The sequence below is a fragment of the Macaca thibetana genome, chromosome 11 (genome assembly GCF_024542745.1).
Source record: "Macaca thibetana thibetana isolate TM-01 chromosome 11, ASM2454274v1, whole genome shotgun sequence".
In the NCBI taxonomy this organism is placed as follows: domain Eukaryota; kingdom Metazoa; phylum Chordata; class Mammalia; order Primates; family Cercopithecidae; genus Macaca; species Macaca thibetana.
The window spans coordinates 15134437-15147049 of NC_065588.1; the positions used below are offsets into that span (position 1 = coordinate 15134437).

At 40.9% G+C, this 12613-nt stretch overlaps 2 protein-coding genes across 2 annotated transcripts in view; both read right to left on the reverse strand.

The window, feature by feature from the left end:
* Nucleotides 1–12613, reverse strand: part of MGP (matrix Gla protein) — an 836939-nt gene that overhangs the window by 63413 nt on the left and 760913 nt on the right. The window lies entirely within an intron of this gene.
* Nucleotides 1–12613, reverse strand: part of ARHGDIB (Rho GDP dissociation inhibitor beta) — a 19843-nt gene continuing 7230 nt past the window's right edge. Inside the window, exons 2-6 of the mRNA XM_050749498.1 lie at nt 8432–8624; nt 7829–7912; nt 5864–5940; nt 2752–2815; nt 1–693 (exon numbers count right to left, since the gene is read on the reverse strand). Of these exons, the coding sequence (XP_050605455.1) occupies nt 494–693; nt 2752–2815; nt 5864–5940; nt 7829–7912; nt 8432–8612 (606 nt within the window). The 5' untranslated portion in view covers nt 8613–8624 and the 3' untranslated portion in view covers nt 1–493. The remainder of the gene's footprint in view (nt 694–2751; nt 2816–5863; nt 5941–7828; nt 7913–8431; nt 8625–12613) is intronic.

Below are 12613 nucleotides of genomic sequence, written 5' to 3' on the forward strand. Positions count from 1 at the left end.
CAGTTATTGTTTTATTCTTATTCTCTTGTGTTGTTTACAGTGTCTCTCACAAAAGAAGAACTCCATCTGGCAGGGGATGTGACTAGGGACTCATTGGGCCAGCAACAACCGCAAAAGAATCTAGGCATTAGAATGAACTACTGGAACCTGAGTCAAAGACCTGTTAGTGATAGTTTGCCCATTTCCTGGCCTCTAGTTGCTCGAATGGGGTAAGAGAGGGCAATATTAAATGGTTGTGCATTGAGATGGAGATGTGGAAGATCTGGCCCTGACGGAGGAAAGGAGGGAGGAGGCAGGGTGAAAGCCCGGTTTTATGCCTCTTGTGCTAGGGACCACATTGAGAGACAGCGTGGGAAAAGATGCATCAATAAGGATATGTGGGCAGTACTGAAGTGGGACCCAGCTGTGGACAGGGAGGAGGGACAGGGTGCTGAACACGCCTGAGAGAATTCTTCCAGATGGCAAGGGTAGGGAAAGGGATGGGTGGATGCATTCATTCTGTCCACTCCTTCTTAATCGACAGGTTCCACTCCCAGCTGAGGTGGTCGTGCTTGTCATCGTCGGTGAAGAAGGACTTGTTGTGGTACGTGCCTCGGGCCAGCATGCCCTTGGGAGCCTCCTCAACTGGAGTGAGGAACTCATACTCTTCGGGCCGAGGCCCATAGCTGCCAACCATAAATGTTGCTTTATCCACTAGGAAGAAAGAAGAGTTCATTAGGGTAAGAGCCTGACAGAGGAAAAACACACACTGCAAACTGGAGAATCTGGAGTACAGCCTACAGTGATTCAAGCCAAGAGCAATAGTTTCCAAGCCTAAATAAACATGAGATTTACCTGAGGCATCTCTTTTTTAAATTTTTTTATTATTATTTTTTTAAGACGGAGTTTTGCTCCTGTTGTCTAGGCTGGAGTGCAGAGGCACAATCTCGGCTCACCGCAACCTCCGCCTCCCGGGTTCAAGTGATTCTCCTGCCTCAACCTCCCGAGTAGCTGGCATTACAGACATGCACCGCCATGCTTGAGTAATTTTGTATTTCCAGTAGGGATGGAGTTTCTCCATGTTGGTCAGGCTGGTCTCGAACTCCCAACCTCAGGTGATCTGCCTGCCTTGGCTTCCCAAAGTTCTGGGATTACAGGTGTGAGCCACCGCACCTGGCCCTGAGGCATCTTTTTTAAAAAATGATTCTTTAAACATTGTTTAAGTTGGAGTGTCTTTTAATAATAGTTTCCTTTGTCCTACTTCCAAAGGCTATGGTTCAGTAACCTTCTGTGGGTCCCAAGGCTCAGTGTTTTTAAAAGACTACACAGTTGATTCTGAAGTAAAGTTGGGGAACCAGTGCCCTAAATCAATGGGGATTAAGCCTGTTTTTTGTTTTTGTTTTTTTAATGGAGATATAGCAGACTACACCATTTAAACAACTCAGACAAATTGAGACTGAGTTCTGATCTCAGTCCTGCAATGGCCTAAGTCATTTTTGAGCCTCCATTTCTTTGTGTGTATGATGGACTTTGAGGATCTTCTATCTACAAACTATCATTCTATGAACATATCAGTTGGGGGAGGTAAAGTAACAGATGGTGATCAGAATTCATGGATAGAATAATTGGATGGAACAAGAACAGCAGTAAGTTGGTAAAAAAAAAAAAAGTGAAGAACTAGGACAAATGGCGAAAATAGCCAATCAAGTTGATTTGCAGGTGAACTGGAATATATATTAAGAATAGTTGGGCATTGAAAAGCATACATAGGCAGATAGGTGGCATATAGTTGGCTAAGTGTTGTTAATAGTTTGAAAACACAGCTGCAGACATGTCACTGTCCTTTTGTTGAAATGAGGCCATATGGGATTTGTGCCCAAAGGAAAATAGGAAATTAAACTTTTTTTTTTCATGAGACTAGGTATTGGAAAGGCCAATCAATATCTTTCAGGTCAATGGTCTTCTCTGGGATTTGAGAAATTGACTGGTCCTCTATGTCATACAAATTTATCAGATAATTTCTCCCCTATCTTGCTTATTAATTTGGTGGAAACTGAGACATGCTTTGCTGTTTCTCACCTCTGGAGAGGACAGACCCTCAGGTAGAAAGGAACTGTAAAGTGCCTCCATCACCTTCCCGCCTCTCATTTCTCTCTGCCCATATTAATGAAAGAAAATTGAAGGCAGGTTCCCAAGGCATGTCAAGAAGAATTGCAGATTAAGTAATATTGTCATGTTATTTTAATTAGACAGGCTTTTTCAATCCTAGAAAGTATTTTTTTTTTCTATTTCTTTGTTAGAAAACTGAGCATTGCCTGCCCCTTCCCTCCAATGCCACCCCACCTACTCCCACTCCAAATACACACACCACCGGGCAAGTTTTTTCTTTCTTGGGTTTCTCTGACACTTGGTCTTTGTACCTGTGAACTGTTTTGTTTTGTTTTTTTTTTCTTCTTACTTTGTAGAGTATTTTTATATACTTTATTTCCTTCAAACCTATCTTGGTGACTCTTCTTCTTTATGAGTGATAATGTTGAATCCAAAAAGCTGATTGCTGAAGGTCAGCAGCTGATGCAGTCTAAATGAGGTCCCCTGAGCCCTGGACTTGTCAATGTCTAGAGCAGAGGTGTATTTGTGCCTTTTCCTAGGGCCAGCATCCACAGCTTTAATCATATTCTCATCTGAATCTATAGCTAAAAATTGCTAATAACCAGAAGTTAAAGTATCAATGAGAAGCAGTTTGGGACAGTGTGGAAATGTGGGTTCGCTTACCTTTCACTCCAGTGCGGTAGGTGTGCTGAACATATTTCAGGCCTGACACAATATCCCTGTTCACCTGCAGATGGGAAGGAACCAAGCTGTTCAGATTAAGAGGGTCTTTCATTTTTTCTCATCCTTCATGCTGATCCTGCCTAGCTAAATCTTCTCTGAAAATGAAAAAACTAAAGATTTAGTTCAGAATAGGCGTTTCTATAATTATTTAGCATGGCTGTGAAGCAAAGATTAGAGAGGGGAAATCATAAAACGCAACATTGCCAAACTGGTTTAATTTTCGAACATTTTGACTTTTACCGTTTCGGGAGAGAGGAGTGGTTCATATTGTCTCAACATTCTTCATTGTATTTCTCCTTTCTCAGTGGTCTCAAGAATGGCCTTGAGCTTTCCCTCTCCAATACTAGTGACCAGGAGACCATCCTTGTCTTAGTAAAAGTTATGAAGATACCAGTAGAGCACATTATGTAAATATCTAAAAACTACAACCTCAGAGATGATCCACCTACCATATAAAAAACAAATAACAAGGAGGAAAGCTGTAATGGAAAACTCATGTCTAGAAGATGGCTGTGCCTGCAATATAACTGAAATAGTGGGTGAAATTCACTTGTATCTGGCAAATATTTTGGATGTCTGTCATTTTCAGACGTTGTCTGAGATCTTGCTATTTTCCCAAGCCTTTCAAAGAAAATTCAGTAACGCAGAATGAAAATGTAGACAGCCGAAGAACTTTGTTTTTCCATGATTCATTTCACCTGGGACTAACCTGGGTTGTCTGTTAATTTTACACAGTGGTTATGTCTATACAAACAAATTAAAGTGGACATTGCATCATTAGCCGAAGGGCTTGGTTATCTGTTCACCAACGTGAAGAATTAAAGCATCTTCAAATAATTTTTCTTCAACAATAATTATAGCTGGCCTTTTGTGTTGGACACAATAGTTAAACCAATCAACCAGTGCTATCTTTTGTTTTGTTGGCAGGGAGGTGGCAGAGCAGTGAATACTGCCAGCTTAGATTCTTGACTGTCACAGGGTAAATCTGTAATATAAATGTATGAAGAGCTGTCAGAAAAAAAAAAAATTAGCATCATCAAAGAGACTGTGATAAAATAAAGCCCAGACTTTCTAATTACTCTGAGTCTCAAATATAGCTCATAGGAATAGGGAAAATAAATGCATCTTTCTAGATGTCCCCAGCTTATCTCTTTCACCTAGTGGGAGAAAGACCTAAGAAGAAGAATTATATTGGTGTAGCAATAAGGACTTCAAGAAAAAGAGCCTACCATCTCACCAGCGCTCTACAGTGGGTCCACTTAATATAAATACATTTGGGGTGGGTGAAATAAAACTGTGAATATTCATAGAATCCTCTTCTTCTGGCCACATCTCCATCCCTATTGTGTCTCCCACTCCAGGGAGAAGCAGCCTTGGTGTTGTGAATCAAAGTGAGAGCTGTAGAAGTCAGAGATACCACATTTCCTTGGGAGGTAGGAAAAAGGTTGGGGAGAACCTAAAAGAACAACCCTAGGCCAGGTTTTTAGAAAGTGCTAAGAAGTTTGGGAGGAGAAAAAGAACATTGAGTACAACTAACAGAGATCGTGAAAGAGGACTTTAGTAGGTGTTACTAGCGTTATAAATGCAAACTTTCTTGGACATTTTTCAGGAGACTTCAATGAAGATTTAAGTTGTTTTTCAAGGATTTTCACCTTTAACCTGGCATTTCTTCTAATTGTAGCACCATGCTGGGAGAAGACACAGGATGGTTCAAATTTATGTAGGTTACTCAGAGAGCCATCAAACCTCTGAATTAGAGAGTACACAAAAGCCCCTTTCTGTGGCCTACTCCTGCATCATCCTAATGTGTAAACCTGACCACCACACAGACCCACATACCACATTCCTCCTCCGCCTTCCCACCCAGAAGAGAATGCCCTGTTCCAGAGTTTTCCGTCTCATCTTATTCACATCAAAATTTACCTGTCACATTTCATTTGAGAAAAACCGATTTACCAAATAGACAAACTAATGCAACAGTATCAATGATTAAAAATGAAACTGATGTGCAACCCATTCTAGGCATATTTTGATATAATGCCTTACCAAACCCTCAGGTGCTTCAATAATGCATAATATGACAGGAAACAAGTAAGTGAACCCTAGTTCAGTGTCCATTATAGAGTAGGTATCCGCAAATATTTCCAGGATGAAATTATTTTCAGGCATATTTGTATGGGGTAGGGAGGGGTCATCCATGGACTCTGAATCATATCCTGTACCTTGGGGAAAGAAGCTCCCAGTGTGCAAATAGAGAAAGCAGATGGAGTCTTCCTTGGTGGAGCCCAGGCCCTGGAAACTGAGGCTAAGTGGGAATGAGAGGCCACCAAAGCAAACATAAACCACTAAGTGCAAACACTGCATTTCTAACTTATTTGTTTTCAAAGTCAAGGTTATTTTTCTTGTGATTTTGGCTACTCATTGGGACATATGGTTATTTACTAGATGTCAGTTTATTTCTTATTTAGTTTCCTCTTTCCTGGTTACCTGTTCCACAACTATAATTGTAATTTCCAGTTCTTTAGCAAAGATCACACACCCTGGATTTTTATAATCCTTGAGCAATTAGAGCTGAGGCCCTCTCTGTTCCATTTTCTTTTCCTATTGGTTGATTCACTTATTTGTCCACTTTTCAATATATATTCCTGAACTATCTGCTATTTACAAAGTTTTGTGTGAAATATTGGAAACAGGGATGTAAAATTTTACCCTAGATTGAGGTGCTTATGTTGTATGAAGGAGAAATGACACAGGTGGTACAACACAAAGTAGCATGTGCCTCGTGGATGTATTTGGAATTCACAGACAGAGGGATCCCATTGGCTTAAGCGATAATGAAGAGTTTAAGAAGTTGTGGCTAGGAAAAGGCATGAAGCAAGGGTGGGTATCAACAGGTAGCCCTCAGGGCTAGGAAGAGAACATTCCAGACTTGGCTTGGGGGTATTGGGGGAGAAACAAATAAAAGATACCTCAACATGATCATGCAAGAAATTTAGTCACTGATTAAAGAAAAGATTTAACTTTACAAAAGCACACAAGGCAGGATACTTACTTTGAAGTGAATTTTGACTCTATATTCGGAACCTTCCTTTAGCACAATGGTTTCTTTTTTGAGGGCTTCCAGATCTCCTGTAGAGGAAGATTTAGAGAGAGTTTATCCTCAAAAGCAGATACGCAAGTTAATAAATGACTTTTAAGCCCCGGAGAAATTTGTTGGGCCTACCAGCACAACATGGTTCATAGGGCCCTCAATTCACGGAGTATTTGAGTTTAGTCCTGCACATGCATGTACACACAAGCACACACACACGTGCGTGCACACACACACACACACACACACACACGTAATGCCTGAAATCTTACAGCTCTGTTAGGAAAAACATTAGAGTTTCCCTGCCCCCAAGTTTGATGACAATGCTAAAAATATACAAGACATTACCAGTAATGAGTTGTGAAGATAAATCTTTTTTTGGTCAATTTGTTCTCTCATTGAGAATTGTATTACTGGTCAAATGAAGAGATTATTAAAGAATATACCCCTACCCCTCAAATAAAAAATATGATAAAAATATTATTTAGGAGTGTCAGCTATTTGTTTTTATAGATCTGGTAATGTTTGTGGCATTTTCTAGTTTTTAAAATTCTACTTGTTTTTATTCACTTTATCACTTTAAATAAATATTCACCTTTGTGTTTACTTTTGTATTTTCATTTGCAATATCATACTATTTTTCTTAAGGAATATCACTGAAGTTATAAAAGCTTCAGATTCCATACAACCAGGATCTGTCCCTAATTCCTGTACCCTGATTAAGGAGGTAATTGCTCTCTATGCTTTTCTTCATGCATAGCAGCTTGTTTGTGACAGAAAACCAAATTTGGTTTTCCTCTGCTGGGAAAGGGGACAGAGAAGAAGTTTTCCTTGCAATACCACCAGGCCCTGCTGAACAGAACAGATTTCTTTAGCGCTAATTCAGACCTTATCTTGCAAACTGGCAGCTGCACCTGGTAATATTAGGAAGACTCTGAGTTCTGGTGAGAGAGTGTGAGTTTCTCTCCTGGAGAGATGCGAGCCTGTGGGGGTAGCTGAATTCGTGCGTGTGCCTGCTCTAATGATTTCAGTTGAACAGGAAGTGTGCCTTCTCAGCCTCTGATTTCCTCCCTCTGACAAAAAAGCCCATATAAGGTAAAGACTGGCTATGTCCTGTGAGAGGGGAACTACTCTGCTGCTAGCTGAGCCTACTGTTCTAGACTTATGCTTTGTCTGTCTCACAACAGTCCAATTTTTTCATTTGGTAACTATTTTTTTTCCCCCCACTAAAAACTTGCCTTTGATGCCCCCAATCTCCTGGCTTCGTGATTCTCCTCTCTTTCCCCTCTGATGCCCATTTCCTCCACAATAACCCCCTTCCCAGTCTCTCTCCTTCTCCTCAAGGCCTAAGTCTCAGGGAAAGCCTTGACCCTTAGTTACAAAAAGGTGAAAGAAAATAACAACATCTTAATTTGTACGCCTTTAGTAAGGGATGTTGTTTATTTAACAAGAATCAGAGTTTCAAGCTAAAACAATTCAATCTATATCAGTGGAATTTCTAGCATAATTCAGGATTGCTTCTCACCTTCCGGTAAGTTTTGTAGCTGATAAAAGATCAATACTTTGATGTTCAATTTAAACCTTACAATTTCAGAAGCACACAATTTGTTTCTGAATATTTCCATCGGCAGTGTTTATTGCATACATAACAATTCTCAGTTTACTATCATGTGGAGATAAAAATCTGTAACTATATCAAATGTGTATGCCTGCACTCTCTTCAATTAAATAGAGATAAAGATTGGGCTTTTCATGAAATATGGTAAATACTGGGCACTCTAAGAGCAATGATTTGTTAACTGGCCCTAGCATATATACCTCTCTGATTCACCAGTTTTTTTCTTTTTGTTGGAATAGGAGACAGAGACCAAGTTTTCTTTGTGATATCTTAGGCCCCCTCTGAACAGTACAGATGTGTCTACATACCAGTAAGGTCCATGGTGATTGGTCCTGGGGCACTCGCACAAACCAGGGTGAGCCGGGTGACAACGACATTGGGGGCTTTCGGATCTGCAGGATCAAAAGGGAATGTAAGTACCAAGAAGAGACACGTGTGTAGTGGGTGTGTGCATTTTTATTGTACTAATTATTGACATCCAACATTTCCTGAGTGGCTATGGGTCAGGTACTCTGCTAACTGGGCACTGCCCATTTATATCTCCGGGCCATGTCTTGTTCTGCTATGGTGTATGTGGAAGAGATGAATGGTTCCATAGGGACTGAGAAAGAGAAAAAAGAAGAAAGAGAGAAAATGGAGAGAGGGAAATACAATTCTAAGTGGTAGTGCGGAATTCTTTCTAAATCCCTGCTGTGTGTTATGTGTGCCTCTCACGGCTGACTTGCATCTTATCTCTTAAGAAGACTTAATTACACAGTTCATAACTTTAATCAGCATATACAAATTGTGCCTTGCTCACTTATTCCTGGAAGCAATTGGTCCTCTTCCCTTTGCTGCTGCTCCTGAGCAGCCGAAATGTCTTCTTTCTTCTCAGGGACCTTCCACCCACCCTGCTCTCTGTACACACATACCTGTTACCACAGGACCATCTCCCAGCAGCGTTTTCTTGTACTTAATTAGACTCTCATCATCTTTGTCCATTTCCTGCAGCTCTTTCAGGGACTTCTGCGGTGGAGGCTTATAATTGAGCTTGTTGTCCAGCTCATCATCGTCATCCTCTTCCACATGTGGCTCTGGGGCTTTTTCAGTCATTTTGATCTATTTCTGGGAGAGAGAATGACCGTCCATTAGTCAGAAGTCATGGATATAGAAGATGTTTCTGGGGCTGCTGTTAGCAGCCTCCTTACCCTCATGGACTTCTGTGATCATCAGTCACTTTCCTGATTTTTTTCCTAATTCAATCTCATTCAATTCTACGAAATAATAATCGAATGTATTCTAGTCATTTCTCTGACCTGCCTGAATTTCTCTGTGCTCATTGTAGTATCTTCTATTCATTGAACAAAACTGACAAGAAAGAAATCACTCATATGTGAATAACATACTATGAGTGAAGCAACATGGCACAAAGACTCCTGAACAAATGAAGCAAAAGCCCAGTCAAAAAGCTGTAGGAGTTATCACAGTCCTCCAAATCCAGCCAGACTGGCTAGCATCAAAACCTGCAGCATGCACAGTCTGAGTGATAATGGTGGAGAGAGGCAGGAGAGAGAGGAGAGAGGTGGAGTACTTGCCAAAGAAATGGTTGGCTTCTCCCCATTAATAGAATCTATCTCTGAACTCCAGCAATGCCTCAAAAGTGACTCATGAGGAACCATTGACCTTTATGATACCTGCCCCAGGTGCCTGCATGGTTCACACCCAACACTGCTAATCACCCCTCGAGGGTGGGTACTAGGTTCGCTGTTTTTCTTGAATTCCCCCCCAAACACTTGGATAGTTCTGGCACTTCATAAAACTTCCTTGATTGATATATAAGCTTTTATATCTAAAGATATTCTGCTCTTTTTAAATGCCACAAAAAATAGCAAAAGACACTAAATTCCTCCAGACAAAATTTTAAGTACAAATTTGCCCTTAGCATTTGTCCATCCATTTCCCTTTTCTAGATCCACTTCCCTTTCAGTCTCTCTCTTTCTTCCCTTCCCGGGTTTTCATTGACCTTATAAGGCCCCACCTGGGCATACCCTGGAGTCTTCCTTCATCTCTCATTATCTATATTTACTTGTTTTGTGTTAAAACATTGAGGAGAAATCTAGGCAAGTTATTCACTGGTTAAGGGTTAATGACTGAATAGTAGATTCAAAAATTATTCCTCTTAGACGATGTACAGTCACAGCTTTTCAGAGCTGAAATGAACCATTGGGGTTCATGTAATCATTGAGGATATTGAGATCCAGAGTTAAGAGAATTGCCCAGGTTCACACAGCTGGATGAGAGGCAGTATACTCACCAAGAGGAAGAAGTCCCTCTGGGAAGAATTTCAGGCCCTGTGGCTGATAGCCACATGAGATGGCTGCCAGGGGGTTATTTGGGCAAGGAGATCGTTTTCTGATTTTCTTGATTCTATTTTGAGGGTAACTCTTTTCCCTGCCTGTGGTTAAAGACTTCATTGCTCCTAAGTGACACAACTATAAGAAGATATCTGTCACATCACATCCTGAGTGGCTCTGCAAACCTTAATAAAGTATCCTAGGAGTGAAGATATCTCTGGCCAAAATCAGTTCTGGTTTTGAGTTTCAATGTCACTATTATTGGCAAGAGGAAGAAAAATAATCTGGAAGTAAAGCCAAATGAGAGCAATTTTAGTGGAACCAAAAAAAAAAAAAGAGAGAGAGAGAAAGAAAGAAATAATATCCCTTGGCTCATCAAGTCTCTTCCATCTAAATAAGCAGCCAAACATTATGAGCTAGCCTTGACCAACTCTGAAAACAGCATTGCAATGCCCAGGTTCACTTCCTGTACAGGAAGAAAACATGTAGTCCTGTTCCTATGGCAACTCTTGCTTCAGCTGAAGAACCAGCACCACTCAAAGATGAGACTCTAGAGCACAGCAGAATAAACATAGTGACTAATGCAATTCGTGTTCCAAACAACACTCAGGGAAAGTGAATGAACTGGTTGGAAAAAATGAAGGATGCAGCGTGTGGATGTTGTAGGTTGTGGGTAGTTTAATGCGAATCATTAAGGGGCAGATGAAGAGCAAGCCAGATAAGACTAATCAGATGAGACAGGGGCCTATCCAGAACGCTGGTGACCCCCGGAGGATGGGGGCCACATAACAAACCTGCTGACCAAGCATTGGAACAACTATTTATAGAGGAAGACATCCCAGCCCCCATGGTCAGGCCTTTCTGAACTATATCACTTGGTTCTAACAAGTCTCCTGATTGAATGAAACCTGACCATCAGATAGTAACATTACATCCAGTCACTGGCTCAAGATGATTTCAGTAACCTCCAGGAAATTGTAACTATGCAGCCTCAAATCTCAATGTTGAAAAGAGAAAGAGAGAGAAAGAGAAAGAGAGCGAGAGAGGGAGAGAGAAGGATTAGGTATAGGACAAGATTTGCCACCTTCTAACTGTGTGACCATCGGCACGTCCATTTATCTAACATCTAGGTCTTGATCTTCTCATTAGTAAATCTGAGGCTTATGTTCTATATTTTTTTGATTCATTGCAAACAGATATAACAATTGTTTCATAAAAAACGAGACATAAATTTATCTAGATATTAAAGAGTGGAGGATACTGTGGGATTTCTGCATAAAATTTTGTTGCAGTCAAAAGGGGGAAATTCAGGGCCACATTAAAATCATTTGGTTTAATTATAGCATAAGAAAAATGGATATGAGACCAGGTGATCCCAAACTAGCTCATTCTAGAAAGCTGATTAGAAAAAGTAATAATACAGCAAATAAACGACAGGAAGAGCAGTTCTCAGAGAAAGTCTTTTAAAGCAAAATTAGGGTTATGATTATTTGGTGAGCACCCACTGTTTACAAGACACTGTACTTTAGCCAGTTTAAATTGCTCTTCAGAGTAGAGAAGAGGCTGGAAGTTGGGCAATCTAACCATACCAAAGGGTCCTCCCGGTTTGGTTGATTTCTTATTTTTTTTTTTTGGAGATTACAGTTCTCTTTTTAAAAAATCTGATAAACATGGTAATTATCTCAAGCAAAAAAAACCCAGATAAACCCATGATATTGTGCGTATGATCTAGGGGTTTGTGGACCCCTGAAGTCCTTTGTAGACATATTGGGGTTCAAGATCTCCAGATTAGGAACATAACCTTGAAACTGTGGAAGCATGAAGCAGAGAGTGGCGTGTTACAGAGGAAGCTTGCTTTTTTGCTTTTGCTTGCTCTTTCTCTCTTTCTTTCCCTCCCTCCCTCTCTTTCCCTCCCTCCCTCCCTCTCTCTTTTTCTTTCTTTCTCTTTCTTTCTTTCTTTCTTTCTTTCTTTCTTTCTTTCTTTCTTTCTTTCTTTCTTTCTTTCTTTCTTTCTTTCTTTCTTTCTTTCTTTCTTTCTTTCTTTCTTTTTCTTTCTCTCTCTCTTTCTTTCTTTCTTTCTTTCTTTCTTTCTTTCTTTCTTTCTTTCTTTCTTTCTTTCTTTCTTTCTTTCTTTCTTTCTTTCTTTCTTTCTTTTCCTCCTTTCCTCCCTCCCTCCCTCCCTCCCTCCCTCCCCTCCCCCTTCCTTCCTTCCTTCCTTCCTCCTCCCTCCCTCCCTCCTTACGTCGTTTTACTCTGTTACCCAGGCTGGAGGGCAGCGGCTCTATCTTGGCTCACTACGACCTCTGCCTCCTGGAGTCAACCAATTCTCTTGCCTCAGCCTTCCAAGTAGCTGGGACTACAGGCACGTACCACCTGCCTGGCTAATTTTTTTGTTGTTTTGGTAGAGATGGGGTTTCCCCAGGTTGCTCAGGCTGGTCTTGAACACCTGAGCTCAAGAGACCCACCCTCCTTGGCCTCCCAAAGTGCTGGGATTACAGGTGCCTGGCCAGAAGCTTGCTTTTCCTGGAGCTCCACCAGATCATTGACACAACTTGTCTCAAACTGAGAGTCCACCTACTCAAAATGTTGAATATGTTGAAGCAGAAGATATCAGGTGACACCTGTGTCTGAGGGCACATGACCACAAAGCCTGGCAGAGAAACCCAGGTGCACATGGGTGCAGGAAATAGCCCCTTAGGAGAATTCCCTGGTCATTCTGTTTGATTTTGGATAACGATCTCTTCACTGAACTAGGCCTTG